The 16,208-nt window shown below is 34.3% G+C and overlaps 1 protein-coding gene across 1 annotated transcript; it reads left to right on the plus strand.

Annotated features, from left to right (window-relative positions):
- The first annotated feature begins 14,205 nt into the window (after positions 1-14,205).
- On the plus strand, positions 14,206-15,623 carry LOC122305572 (transcription factor MYB93-like). The gene is made up of 3 exons (XM_043118166.1): positions 14,206-14,403; positions 14,519-14,648; positions 14,763-15,623. The coding sequence occupies exons 1-3, from the start codon at positions 14,271-14,273 to the stop codon at positions 15,532-15,534; spliced, it is 1,035 nt and encodes a 344-aa protein (XP_042974100.1). The 5' UTR covers positions 14,206-14,270; the 3' UTR covers positions 15,535-15,623.
- The last annotated feature ends 585 nt before the right edge of the window (positions 15,624-16,208 follow it).

A 16,208-nucleotide genomic window follows, 5' to 3' on the forward strand; every position in this document is an offset into this window, starting at 1 on the left:
TACCTAAGTTCAGCTAAAGTATTAATACACTTGTGAAATTGGATGCAACTTAGCGGTATAATGTACTATAAATGAATTGTACTTTAGTTTTAGCAACTATTTTCATCGATCCGGACTTTTATATCAGTGCAGTCTGAGATGGCATGTTAGGAAGTTTTTATATGCTATATAAGATGCATACTCTTGATGGACTTGATTGTTTTAGAGAATACATTTTTAACCTTCTAACTAATATGCATTTTGTTTTGCATCCCATTGACACTTTACCCCCACAAAAAAATAAAATAAAATAAAAAATAAAAAATTGCAATATGCACCTTTTGTTAAGATCCAATGGTCGTTCTGCCACTTCATATATTTTCACTTATTTTAATTCATCTTAACAGCCAGGATTGGAGAAGGATGTTACAGCTTATCAGTTTCTGGTAGTTATAGGATGCAATGTGTTAGTGTTAGTAGTTTGAGGTTGAAATTGTGAAACGCCCATCAGTTGGAGGGTGGAAAGTGAATTCTTCTTTCTGTTTCTTTTAGTGTTTTTTCAGTAGGCCTGCTACCCGCCCCTAGCAAGCGGTCAGCCAGCCCCCCCGCCCCCGTACCTGCATGGGCAGGGGGTCGAGTTCGGTCCCTAGGCCATCCGCTCACTGTCACTAACTCACTGGTATTTCAGGGCGAGAGAGAGCTCGTACTTAGGGGCGATGGCAAGAGGGAGAGAGACCAAGCAGTGATGGAGGAGAGACTTTAAACATTTCTAAATAAATGGTTGCTTAGGAAGAAGGAAAATACATACCAATCTTTAATGAGTATCTATCCCAACCATACCTAACACTTCTATTGAAAGATGATTTTTTCCTTTTCTATATAAAAATGAAATTACACCTTTCACTTACAAACTATTCTATGTTTTTCACTTTGAAAGTTTCAATTTGCATCCTAAATTACCTATATATATATTTTAATTCGCACAATCACTTAAGATCTTACCATTAAGATGGATGAAAATTTGTTTATGACAATATCTAGGTCAAACATTAATTGAAGGAGAAATTGAAAAGTACAGGCAATTTAGGGTACAAATTGAAAGTTTGGTAGTTTAAGCCACAATATGAAAAACAAGTGGTAGTTTATTGAAAAATGATAAGAACTACTTATCAAAAAGAAGCAAGAACTAAAACCCATATGATTGAAAATTTTACGGATTTTTGTATTTAAGGGCATTAAAAATCAGAAGTACAAATTAAAATATAAATGAACCTTGCATATATTTGAAACACTTCAAAGTTATGAAAACTAACGATATATTCATTGTTTCACTTAGTTTAAATGGCAAGATATAGAAAAAGTGGAAGTGCATCATAAAATAATACTCTGAGAATGCCAAAAAAGAGTCAAATAATTTTTAATTTTATTTATTTATTTATTTTTTCTATTGAGCTTTGCATTACTAAACAAATAATCAACTAGGGGTGGGTAGCGGGGTGCGGGCCTCGCTACCCCGCCCCAGTTCGCCCTCCCCCGTACGACGGGGGTCGGGGAGGGCCCAACCCCACCCCGCATTTCCTCCGCCCCACCCTTACCTATATATATATATTTAAACATAAATATTTATATATACAAAAACATAAATATATGTTTATATATATATATATATTTTACAAATTGTGTATATATAAATATATATATTATAATTTGTTAGACTTGTTCACAAAGTATGCATTAGCAAATTTAAAAACTATATAGTTTAAAAACTATTACACTACAACTTACACAAAATATGCATTAACAAATTTAAAAACTACATAATTTTTAAATTATAGTTATATTTACAAAATTTAAATTTACAATTTAGATCTAAAAATATATTTTTTTTTATCACTTTTAGATCTAGAAATAATTTATTAAAATAATAAAATATAGTCAATATTTAAAGTGGAAATAAGGCGGGACGGATATGGGTATCCTCCCCGCACTTCGCCCCGAAGCTACGGGGGCGGGTGGCGGGGAGGAAAACCCCACCCCAGCACCATGCGGGGCGGGGTGCGGGGAGGGGGCTACCCCGCACCATATGGTGCGGATAGCACCGCTATAATCAACTAATATGATCTTTTATCAGTTAATCACAAAATCAAAAAACCATATGCCAAAAATAAGAACAAGAATATTCTACCTAATTAAGAACCAATGTCTTAAAATTAGAGATGGGGACTGGGTACCTGCACCCAGCACTGCCTTATCCAACCCAAGCTCTGTCGTACCCGACCCTAGCACTGCCTTAAGGCAGGTGAGGTAGTCCACCCACATTCGGCAGGCAGATTGATAGGCACTAGCCCCTTGAGAAAACAGGTGTCAAGTTGGACATTGCATAAAAACATTCTCCCCCTAGGTGCAAACACATCAGTCTTGATTTTCTCTCTTTCCTCTCTTTTGTCTCTCAGTCTCTCGTTGCTCAACCTCTAGTCGTCGCTGCAACTTAGGAGTTGTTTGAAAAACATAACTCATCTTATCTCAAAATTTTTCATAATTTCTTTTTCAAACATTACTCAACCACAAATATTTTTTAATTTTAAATTTTTAACTTTTTTTTTCTAACATTATCTAATTATTATCAACTTTTTTTTTCTAACATTATCTAATTATTATAACTTTCTCAAACTTCCAAATAAAACACAAAAAATAATTTAACTTCTTCAAATTCTAAAATAAAAATAATATTAAAAATGATTTTTTTATTAGCATCAGGTATCCAAAATAGCATCCCTACTAATCTCGAGTGTGCACAGGCCAATCAAATTTATTATATTTTAATAATATTTTTTATTCAACTTTTTCTCTTTTATTTCTCAAAACCCAATAAAATTTTAACTCAAACTATTTCATTACTATTCACAAACCATTTTATTACATTCACAAAACTTTAATCTCATCTCATTCCTCAAGCATCCTCTTAGGCCCGGTCTAGTTTCAAACATTTGAAACTATCTCATCTTATCTTATCTCATCTCAACATCTAAACACTATTCAAACACAAATATTTTTCAATTTCAAATTTTCATCTAATCATTAAAATTTTCCAAATTTCCACACACACACACAACTTTTTCAAATATCAAAATAAAAATAATATTAAAAAATGATATTCTAACCGTCGTTTAACTCTATAATTTTTGTATTGAATTTTTTTTTCTCATTTCCCAAAACTTCATAAAAATTATAACTCAAACCATTTTACTACTATTCACAAATTATCTCCCAGCTACTATCACAAATTTCTCATCTACCAAATCAAACCAGGCTAGCTACTTTTTCTTCCCGTGCTGTTTTATAATCTATGATATCTTCTCCATGAAAACAAATTAGTGGAAAATATGATTTTCAATTTGATTTTTGATTTTAACAGATTGCTCTTTCTATACACGACAGATAAGAGGCCTTGACTATGAAAAAATAATTCACACATTCATCATTTGATGCCTGCTGGGTTTTGGGGTTTCCTTAATAGCTTTCAAACGCGCACACAACTCTTCACCCATCCTATCCTCTCCCTATGTTTTGAATTAAATCATACCTTTATATAAAAAAGAATTTTAGAGGAGAAAAAATTTGATTCAAAATTGCTCCAATATGAGATGTATGTCGTAAATGCTTTTTTCTTGAAATCAAATGGAAGAGAAATTATAATCAAATCCTTTAATTTGATCTTAGCAGAGAGAGTCAGCCTCAGGTTTTCAAAGGGTCCGGACGTCTTACTCAAGTCAAGAAATTTACCAGGACAAGTCCATGGTAGTGGTTCCAAAGGGCTAGTCGGATGCTATAGGAGAGAGTTGCATTCAGGAGCTTGAGGTAGAGCTCCGGGCACCTCGTTAGTAAGAATCCAATTCTTTGTTGGAAACTGTGTCATCCAAAGTTAGCTAGAAACTCAATGGATTACTGGCCTTATTGATGGGAATCTTGCCTGTAAAAGTAGTAGATCATACTTGAAACTGAAGTAAGTTTGGACTTAATAGATGGTTAGATATATATATATATATATGAGCATGTGGCAGACAAAACCAAAGGTTAAAAGACTAATTAATTTACAGATCCATAAGTGAGATCTGGATTTGATACAATTGTTAGGCACTAATTCCTCCTCCAGCAGCATTTCAGAGTTGGAGTACTTGGCAGGATTAGCTTGCTATGAGATAGAAATTAGTCAGAACCTGGTTAAAACTTTACACTTTCCAGCCCATCTATTGTTTGCTTTTAGGAAATTATAGAAAAAAATGCTCCCCTCATGTGGTTGCGCATGTTATCAGCTTTTCATTTGACATGTACGCATATGCCTGCATTTTTTCTCTTTAAAACATGGTTCAAATCAGTTTATTAATGGTGCTATATGTGATCTTAATCATAAACAAATTTGAGCATGATATTTATCGAGTTTAGATAAATATATATATATATAATTTCTCCCAAAACGTTGAGTCTTGAGAGGAAAAAAGGCCTCACTGTTACATGGATTTCTGTCTTACCAACTCCAAAACCGTGTTCAGTTCCATGTGTGCAGACAGCAAATTTTCCTCTTTTTTTAAGCTTCGACTAGATCCATAATGTTACCAACTGTGATATCATGCACCAACCTGGATGATCATGGGGATCTCTGTTGCATTCAGAAAGCATCTGTTAAATTATCAAGCGCTTATCTTCATAACACAGAAACTCAAAGCCTCTGAGTTTCTCGTTTCCATCATCTCTGCCTCCACGCTCTTCTACATGACATGTTTGTGGTCAAAATCCTTGTCTTCTTCTTCCAAGATTAGCGCAATTCTTTAAAGGTACGTTTTCGCCTGCCTATCTTTATCAGTTGATATTGTTATGGTTCATCTATATATATTCTAGAGTCCAACATATTGGAATATTGCACCTGGTATCTCCAGGCATGTTCAATGCAATATTATATATATATATATATGTATATATATATATAACCCTGAATGAAGAAGTTATCTCGTATGCTGGCAAGCAAGTTGCAGATCATGAGAATAATTTGCCTTTCGTCTTCTACCTTTGTCATCATCATATCATGACACATTTAATATCCTCGACTGTTTATTTTTGCCTGAAAACCTTCTTGATCTATTACGAGTGATGCCGAACAGCATATATAGCTTATATTCTAAAGATTCTCTGTGCATTTCAATATAGACAACAAAGCTTGGCCTTTTTCTTTTAATTCAGCACATAACACTAGGCTTCCACCAAAAATATTGTTGGTCGACTCATAATTGGGCTAGTTTTGACGGCAACAAATGTATGAATTTGGCCCATAAGCTCTCTTCTAACGAGGAGGGAGTTGTTTAAATTATTTAGGCCAGGATTAGGCCGATCGAACATGGATCTCATCGATCTGACTTTTGGATACGTATAAAGATCTTTCAAGTCAGAATTAATAGATATACACAAATACTGTTATTGTTTGTGTATTTGTTACAAGTCCATATATTAATATTATAGAGGGTTTGGTCTCCAATTATATATAAAGTGCTTCGCGTGGAATATATATATGATCGTTTTAAGTAAGTAACAGTAGTCTAAATATAGCTCATGATTCCTCCACGTAGTAGTTTCTAAACATAGCAATTTTGGACATAAAAGAATCAACCATATATGGGTTCCTTATTTTGATTAATTAATATATAGTTTGATGAATATGATTATCATATATAGTTTAATATATATATAGCTATATAATATTAATATATATACATTAATTAATGTGACTGCTTCATGATGTATATATCCAACAATTTTGTATGAAAATATTAAATATATATGGGGACTCTATCTATCTATATTATATTAAGATGATACAAATAAAAGAAATGAAGTGGTAGCTCAACATGATCAGCTACCCAAACATTATATATATAATGAATGATCGAGGTTGATCATTGTTGTCGTTTGTAACACTCAATTTGTCTTAAAATGACTAGATATTGAGCCATCCTATATATATTCGAAAGATCAATTCTTTGGTCGCGAGGGAAAACATCCTATATATATGTGTCCTGTGTGTTATCATGTTTTTTTTTTTTTGGCACCATAGCAAATTATATTCATACGTATATATAACATGCATGCATGTACATACATCAAATAGGTCGGCTTTCGCTTGGATTTGAATTCCTTGACGTCTTTATCCAAATTGTCAGGTTTAGAATGAGAGAAAAAATATTAGACACAAATTAAAATAGTTTCAACAATATTTATTTTTGCACTTGTGAATATCTCTTCTAGCTAGTATGAAATGCTCTTTAAATACCATATTGAGCCCGGCCCGCTTATTTATATGGCCGGACATCGGTAAATACTATATATGTGAATCGTGATTTATTTTATGTACCTATCTCTCTCTCAACTTAGATTATAGATAGAATTTGAACAAAGCTCTATCGGATCTTATCCTTTTAGCTTACTCATTTCTTAAATCAAAACATTTTTTTATCCAGATGAACATGATTAACTACCTAATTGATATACAACTAAAGTTTCCTTCCTACGTGGCTAGCTAATCTAGTCTCCTGCATTACCGCATGCTAACCCATTAAATTAGATCAACTAGTGTGTATATAAATATATATATTTATACATCAGCTTTGAAATTCTCAATGTATTCCTGTAAAATCATGAAATTGTCTATCAATTTCCTTGAATAAATAAGTTAGATCTCAATTATCAAGATTATGAAACGAATCAAATATTTTAAAATAAATAATCAAACTTGTAAGACACAACGATTGATTACGAAAGGAAACCCTTTAAAGAACTCTTTAAAGGTAAAACCCTATGGGGCAGCCAAATCCAGAAAAGTCAATATTATTATTTGAAGAACAATTATAAGCAATAATCAATTACAAAACTTTTACAATTCGACTCTCTTACTTGCCTAAATAAATGACCCGTCTATCTTCTACCACAGCAGCAGCCAGAACCTCTGGCAATCTTCAAATGTTGACTTCCCTTCTAGAACTCTAGAGGCTAAAATCCAATCGATATTCCTTCACACTCAAAGCATGATCACACTCAAGAAGATATGAAAAACCCCATGAAAATTCTCAAGTGAATTTTCTCTCATAAATACTCAGAATATTCACTCTGAAATTCGTGGCTCAAAGTCCTTGAAAAGATATAAAACCAAATCCATTTAAATAGAAAGTCTGGAAAGAGTTTTAGTCACAGTATAACTCTGCTGGCGGTTAGCAACAGTCACGAAAACGTGTTTTGACGGACTGCTAATATTTCGCGATAACATTTTCTGTTATTGACTAAACTCTGTTAAGTTTTCTTCTGGATAAATACAAATCTTCCATAACTCGATTTTAATCTCAAAGACTTATCTAAACAACACCTAAGACTTCTAGATAGATTCAACATTGTTTAGATACAAATAAATACTTATTTTACATTCATCCAAATTTAATCAAATAATGATAAGATAAATCTTATCATTTAGTCATCTAATTCTAGCCAATTTTTATCTTTACAAATTTTAAATAGTACCTCTCTTGATCGCTCTCTTAGGGGTGGGCAAAATTTCGGAGTTTCAAACTTTAGTCGAATTTCGACAAGACTCTAACTTTGATAGAGTCAGAGTTTTCAAAAATCGGAGTTGGAGTAACCTAGTCGGAGTCTTGAGTCCATATCAACTCCGAGCTCCGACTCTGAACTCCGATATTTAGACTTAATATATTTAATATTGTAACATAAATAATAAGTAGTTGAGTGGCCTAATGGTGCAATGTACTATTTTGCCAATTAACTCACCAGCATTTGAGCCTTTCCATGTACGAGATGGTGTATTTTGCAAAGGTTTTTTAAAAACCCTCAAAAGTTCAAAATGCCGTTGTTTTCGCTTCCTATATATTTATCTCTTTAGTACCGAAATCCTATGCTATTTCTCTCATCCTCCTTCATTTTCTCATAACTGAAAGTCTCTCTCTTTTCTCTCTTGTTATAGTTTCTCTCTTCCTCCTTCGTTTTCTCACAAATTCTCTTTTATATACGCAATTTTCTTTCGTCCTTATTTTCTTTTTGGAAGTTGAGTTCCCTTAGTCAACTGAAGTCTTCACTTCAGTTTTGAATCTACTTGAGTTCCACTGCACGTGGGTTAGGGTTTCATTCCTAACCTCTTCTCGCCGCTTCTCACCATTAGTAGCCCCCTCTTCTCCACTGCATTAAGGAGCTTCCATGGTGGACTTGTTACATTGTGCTTTTATTCCTCTGTTGCAATCCACCCTAGGATGCGAAAATCTTCTATGAATATGTTTGTTAAAGTTTGAAGTTTTTGTTATTTGTTATAATTTCTATTATTTTTTATAATTGCTATTATTTATTATTTGTTAGGATGCGAAAATCCTCTATTAATCTAAAAATTTGTTATCTATTATTTGTGGAATATTCCTTGTCTGGAGATCTTGATATTACATTACAAAAGAGAAAACAAGTTGTGAATTGTGAAATGTTCTTTGTTGAAATTTTTTTTCCTTCTTTTATTCAACTCCGATTAGAGTTCCAACTCTCGACTCTAACTCTGATCGAAGTCGGAATATGCTCTAATTTGGAGTTAGAGTTGGGGCCCAACTTAGTCTCTGACTTTGGTTGGAGTCGGAGGTCAGAGTTGGGCTTTTTAACTCCGTCGAAGTCGGAGCCCAGTCCTATGCTCTCTGTCTTTGATCTCCAATCGAAAAGTAATTATTAGTACCTTGATTGCTAGTCCATGTTCATGTCGTGCAGTACGTATCATGCCAATAACACGTTTGGTGGTCGATTGACAGTGATATATATAGAAAGAACAACCCATGCTATAGTACGTGACAACAAGATTAGATAATTGTCATATGCATGATACATATATTATAGATTGTGTTCATAAAAATCAATATCATGTCTAATAATATTGTTTGTTCAACATTCAATCACTAACAGTCACTGTCACCATATATACAAGATCTTTCCATGTCCTTATAAGCTGTGAAGGTGATCTCACTGAAGCCAATGGAAGTTAACATATATATATATATATATATATATATATATATATATATATATGACGTATATAGCTAGCATATTGCAGTTGATAATTGCTACGACAATGACTTAAAAGATCAGTACTAGTACTATTTCGGTTCCATAAATGGCCCTTTTTTAAGACATTAATTGGCAATTAGTGCATATATATATATATATTACTTATAAAAATATATACATATATATATATTAAATTATTAATTAGTCCAAAAAATCAAAGATTTTACAGTAAACTTGTATACCGCTAGGCTAGTTTTATGATCTAGATCCTCATTGAAGTATTAATTTTCCCAATTTATTATTAGTACGAAGCTCCTTAATTCTTGGATGAAACACGATTAATATGAAAAACTCTATATTTCTGTTCGTAAAAGGGAAGACACAAATTAATTAGACGTCCCAATATATGCACGCACGTACACGTACGTACAATATTATTACAAACAACTCCTCGATCTATATATGCATAAACAAAACGGTTAGGAAAACTGGCGGAATCTTTTTATTGTATTAAGGACGTGTGAGTGCTCAAAGTAGTAGTCATGGTGTCGTTACAGAGAAGAATTAACTATAATATAATTCGCCAGTCTAGCTTATATATCTATCAATATATAATTAATTAGCACCCTTAATTATTAGGTGAGAAACTGTACGTGGATGCATGCATGCATGCTTGGGTAAAAGACCGACCAATTACAGTTCAAGGCGCTTATATATATACCTTGTAATTAAAGTAAACATATATAACTTTTGACATGATCGAAGTTATATATAATTATTCATGAAAAGATCAAGATATGATGAAATTAGCATAGATTTTCTAGACCCCACTTCATTTTGTATGCTTTCTGTAATTAGGGTTGTTGGCTTATGAATTGTTTGAAAAGCTAGCGTCGAAGTTGGTAATGTTCGGTGCATGCATGCTCACAACTACAATTCACTTGCACTGGACGCATTGGAAGTGTGTATATATATATATAGAGCACTGCTATACAGCAGTCCCACACTCAACACACCAGTGTAAAATATAAGAGAATAAAATAGTAAATTCATATTTTTTAATAATATAAAAAAATGTGAGGCTGCTGTATATATTTTTTGATATATATATATATATTTTCTTATATCTGTTAATATATATATGGTGGTGGCGGCCTCTTGGTTGCATATGCATAATTTGTTTAATCTATATAGTTCCTGCATGCAGATGCTAGCTTATGGCCTGGACTGTACCTTTCCCTGATAAGAAATAAATTAAAAAACCTACGAGACCAGTCTAGCTAGCTAGCTAGGCAATTACTCTCGATCCATGGGTTTTATTGTATTTCTAGACAATTAATACAAAAAAGACTATATATATAAGTACTGAAAATTATAGCCACTAGTGCGGGCCAGTACTACTGCTAGACATCATGATCAAGAGAAATGCATTGGATTGAAGAGATATGGATGACAACCTCATTTAAGGTAGGGTATCTAATCTACTTGGAGGTCAGATGCATGTTGTTTCTTCCGATCGAGGTATTCTTTAATATTTCAAAACATTGATCGATCATAGCCAATTTCAGATGATTTTCAGAGAAAATCAGAACAACAAAAGCATACACTAGTGTAATTTGGATAGACATGCGTGCATGGAACTAAACCAGTTTTAAACGGTTTATGTATTTTATTTTTTTTCAGTGCATGCAGAAGATCAAGAATACAAACTCAAAAACTTAAACTTAATAATCTATAACGGCGATTCATTTACTGATCTTAGGAAGAACGGGTGAAGTTTGAAGGAAAATGCTTATAAATTATTAATTATCATGTAAAATTACAAGCTGCTTTTTCCCCTAATATTTTGATTTCCTCTCTCTTTTCTTCGTAAGAAATTACTTTAATTGTTAGATGGGTATGTACGTGCTGAAGTTAATAATAAAATATGGAGTAATGTCGTCTGCTTCTGCATGCAAAGGGAAAGACAAACCATATACGTGGCATGGGGAAGTATAGAAAGTCCGAGTTTTAGATGTATTGGGTAGAAACTTAACTGAGCAAGCAATTCAGTTGTTTAGCTGACACTACAACCTTGATTTTTCTAATGATTAATCACACTATATATTAATTAAGGTGACATCACCGGACAAAGGAACCTTGGTTGAAGAAGCAATCTTAATTGTCTCTGTGTGTTTGTGTTTCTAAAATATGTCAGTAGCTTTTGTCAATAATTAGGAGGTGTACGTTTTGGAGGTTTTAAATTAAATTAAATTATTATTTTTCCCATACTATATCTCTAACCTTAAGTTGGAAATTAATATTTTAATTAAGATTGATGATCATTAAGTACTTGTGCCGACAGCAAAGTATCATGAAGATCAGGAGGGAAGATGGGGGTTGGTTTGTTACTTGATTAATTTGACTCTATGCATGCCCATTGATGTGATGCTTCAATATGATCAGCTTTACAAGTTAAACATGCATGTATATATATATATATAAAGCTAGCTAGCTAGCTTGAATTAGTTCGTGAACAAACTCACTACCAATATCAGTGATGGAAACGTTAAATTATTTATTTCCCACCAAAGAAGAAATTAACAATGCCGCAAAATTTACATGCTTTGCTTCTATCATCTTTTTTAATGATCAATAATAAATGAATCTTCCTATCTGAAGAAAAAATGATGAAATGAACTCTCTCTCTCTCTGCGTGTACTGTGTGTGTGATGAATATATATATATATATATATATATATATATATTACATATATATATATCTAAAAACAGGACAAAGAAGAAAGGACGAAGGCATCAACGAATGCCATTGACACGTTCTCCTCGTTAAAGAAGATTTTCTTGGGGTGTCTAACGGGCCTGGTGGAATGTAGAACGTTTGCTGCACCAACTTCCTGTCTAACATCACCCTCAATGGTCAAATTAATGGGTCACATCTTTTCATGTCCCTTTCTCAGTAAGTTTTGTGATAAAAACCAAAGTTCTCTGATTAAATCGCCATGTTCATGTCATATTTCGCATGATGGATCCATATTAATTGCTTGCGCCCATGCATGTTTGGTTCGCAAACTTTAATTTAGCATGAGTTATCTAGGTAAGCTAGCTATATATGCATGGAGCCAGAGTATATATATTATATACAATAAATTCATGAATATTATATATAATAATTGCTGTTTTGTGATATAACCTTAAGTCGAAGAAGGCTTGTTTCTTTTAAGAAGATTTTTTTTTTTTTTTGAAAAGAAAAATGAAAGCGCGAGATATATAGAACTGGCCATCATGAGCAAGGTGATCATCATAAATAGATAGATACAGCGCCATGCAGAAATGTGATGCATAATCAAATCCAATATTTTAGTAATCCAAATTAAGTGGATCCTCGAAAAGAAATAGCCTTTACGAGAGCCTTGTGATCTGTTTCAAGTGCAAAAAATGATCAGCCTTTGCGTTAACCGAACAATATTTACATGATTATCATGATTTGGCACGATACCATTGGGGAAGTGCATGGATAGCACAGATCGGAGATGATACGTACCAGAGAGGAGCAAAACTGGCCCACACTACAAGAAAAATAGGTTTTTGCGATCAATTTATAGTAACGAAAAGATTACTAGCAACTAAAATTGGTTGTTAATAGTCTTTTCATTACTACAAATTGGTCGCAAAAGATCATTTTTCTTGTAGTGCCATCCGATCTATCGAGAGTAGGCACATGCACTACGTTCGTCGTCTACAGCTTAAGCTGGACAGAAATTTCAAAAAGCGACTCGGAGGACCCATCTCTATAAATACGTAAAAAGGATAAATATATATATATATATATAAATATATATATTTATATATATATTGTGATGGTCAAAGCCATGCAATCAGTGACGAAATCGGGACTTTTGTTGCGTGAATGAAATGGGGTTGGTCCCTCTGACCAGCTATCATGACGTGCCACCTATTCCCTGATGTTGACTACATGCATATTATACATAATAAGTTTGATCGAATTAATAATTTCATAATTATTCAGTTAATTAAAATTACCAGTATATATATATGTATATAATTTCCCTCACCCGTCTGCATGCTTTGTCAAGTAAGTATGCTCTTTTCTTTCTATATATATATATATATATAGACTGATAAATAGGGTATGATCTATTTTGGTTTCTCTTGACCTCCTCCTCCTCATAAAGTCTTAAATTCTTTGTTCCTCGATGAAGTATGACAGAGATGGAAACATATATGCAAAGCGCGCGCATGTCATTATATAATATTCGTGACCATTCCTCACTATTTCTAGCTATGAGGTGAGCTAAAGAAATAGTAAAACTCAATTAACTTGATGTACGTACGTGAAGAGTATGATGTCTTTTAAGCCATGTATATATATAAACCAGATGTTTACAGCTAAGAGTATGTGTACATTAATGGAGATATAATTTATGCTTAAGTGCTGATCAAATGTATGCCTAGCGGTGTGGCAGTGCTATTTTCTAACAGCTTGTTGTGACTCTAGATCATCGAATATGATCCGAATATTATCATTCCAATATCATATGATCATGAGATCGTAGGCTTAAAAAGTAAAGCATTTCATGTATGCTATATTTGAAATATGGCAGCAGCCCGTTCCTCTTTTGTAATATTTAAATCACGTGTTGTTAGGTTTGAACTTGATGATGAACTACTGGTCAGCATACATTTTGGGCATGCACACAAAAGGAAAAAAATTACAAGTAATCAAAACTTAGCCATGAGCATGACGATGGTAGAAACATAACTAGAAGATTTCCGCTCCGTCCATCGGACTTATGTCTGGATGCAATATGTCTGAGACTGTGGGTCCTCGACAAACACAAAATGACCGGGGTCCATTAGAATTATTTGCAAAAAATAAAGTCAATCCTTGACATCGTGGAGAAGGAAGGATATACGTCTTATTGCAAGAAGAAAAAAAGGCTATGTCTTTTGTTTGTTTTAGTGAGCACACTCAAGGGTATGGTTGTTTTGAAAGCAAATGGGAAGGTAGCACGTCAGACAGCTTCCATATGTTGGGAATTGTAAATCCAGGAGACAGAGCAAAGAGTGTATATATATATGGACAGCTGCAGTTTTAGGTTGGATTAGAGGGAGGCGGCCTAATCGTAAGTAAAGGTTAGATTTGAGTAGGGCAGCCAATTCCTGATCAAGGAGATAAAAAGCTAAAAATGGGAAGGCCTCCTTCTTGTGATGAGAGTGGCCAGAAGAAAGGCCCTTGGACGCCTGAAGAAGACCAAAAGCTTGTCAAATATATCCAGAAACATGGACATGGAAGTTGGAGAGCTCTTCCAAAACTTGCGGGTATGGATCCATGCATGCACACCACTCCCAACTTTCACCTCTTCTCTTCTTCTTCTTCTTCTTCTTCTTCTTCTATATCTCTCTCTCAAGTGAGTCTTCTTTGTGCTCCTTACAGGGCTAAACAGATGCGGGAAGAGTTGCAGATTAAGATGGACAAACTACTTAAGACCTGACATAAAGAGAGGAAAATTTTCCCAAGAAGAAGAACAGACAATTCTGAATCTCCATGCTGTTCTTGGCAACAAGTAATTACACCAACATCCATGTGCTTTATAATTCAATATACCGCATACTTCTTAACTTGTATATATACTTGGTCTTACGACTCTTACCAGTTTTTTCTTTTTCCCCTCTACAAGATGGTCGGCAATCGCAAGCCACCTACCCGGTCGTACGGACAATGAAATCAAGAATTTCTGGAACACCCATCTGAAGAAAAAGCTTATTCAGAGGGGATATGATCCCATGACCCACCGTCCTCAAACCGATCTCTTCTCAAGCTTGCCTCATCTTATAGCTCTGGCTAATCTGAAGGAGCTTTTGGACCATCGCTCATGGCTAGAACAGGCTGTGAAACTACAGGCAGAGGCGGCTGTTCAAATGGCGGCTAATGTTCAATACCTACAATATCTCTTCCAACCTCTAGCATCCAACGGAACTACCACAAACAGCATAAACAGTTTCACTACTGAAATGGAGACTTCTACTCATTTGAATTTACTCTCTTCAATCAAAGATATTGACTTAGGTTTGTGTTCATCTCAATTGGACATGACCCCAACACAATCTCTTGTAACATCCACCGTTCAACCAGACCATGATGCAATCTCCTTCTCTCATCTGCCTGACTTGCAGATCATCCCATGCGCATATGAAACACGGCTAGAAAAGGGATCTAATGTTCAAGCTCCTGAGTATACTGCGTTCAACCTAGGAGAAAACTCTCCTAATACTCCATGGCTTGCTTCATCTTCAAGTAATCCATCTCCCAATTCTGTGGCTCCGCCTATGACAGAGTCTTCTATCAACAAGTTAGGCGATGTTTGTAGTACTTCAAGCTACGAAGGAGCTGCCCCTTCCTATTGGCCTGGTCTCCTCCTCGAGGACCTTTTATTTCATGAGATTTCTTAGGTTTAGATCTGTCTCTGAGGTTTTCAGTTGCACCAACCCTTGACTGTGTGTACTACTAGTTCGAAGCATGCATACTCTTCATAACTATATGCATAATTATCTATTGTCTGAACGAACTGCATGGTTATCTGGTCGTTGAGTAGCATCGAGTTCGATGAAATCTCAAGAATTGCCTGAGTTGGATGGCATTTTGAGCATCAGGAAACGATCGAGCGGGTAAAATAGCCCGCGAGAAAAGAAAAAGAAAGAAGCAGCAGCGCACTAGTCATTAAAGGGGAAAAAAGGAGAAAAAAAAGAGAGAGTTATTGTCTATCCTGTAGATTAATTAACAGCACACTACAGTCAGTGTTTAATTAGTTATATTTTATTCACATACCATACTGATTTAAGTTTAGGGTCTCAACCTTTTACCTTATAAGAGATGAAACCCACCCAGTTCGATTCAAATATAACTCAAGCATATATGTCAAATATGTTTTCCTCCCAACCAGCATAAAGTACCCAAAGATAATTCCTGCAAGTAGGATAAGAAAACATGACCTAAAACACGTAGTACTAAAAAAACCTAAATTAATACGTACTTCCTATATCTAGCTAGGTAGGCTATTGGAGAAGTTTTCTGTAAGTCTTGATGTTCACACTGGAAACTGAACGGCCTGTTTCTTTTTGTTCTG

This window comes from Carya illinoinensis, chromosome 3 (genome assembly GCF_018687715.1).
Source record: "Carya illinoinensis cultivar Pawnee chromosome 3, C.illinoinensisPawnee_v1, whole genome shotgun sequence".
NCBI lineage: Eukaryota > Viridiplantae > Streptophyta > Magnoliopsida > Fagales > Juglandaceae > Carya > Carya illinoinensis.

Coding starts and splice junctions, on each gene's coding strand:
- LOC122305572 (XM_043118166.1), top strand. CDS start 14,271: ATGGGAAGGCCTCCTTCTTGTGATGAGAGTGGCCAGAAGAAAGGCCCT. Junction 14,404..14,518: donor AGCTCTTCCAAAACTTGCGG/GTATGGATCCAT, acceptor TGCTCCTTACAG/GGCTAAACAGATGCGGGAAG. Junction 14,649..14,762: donor CATGCTGTTCTTGGCAACAA/GTAATTACACCA, acceptor CCCCTCTACAAG/ATGGTCGGCAATCGCAAGCC.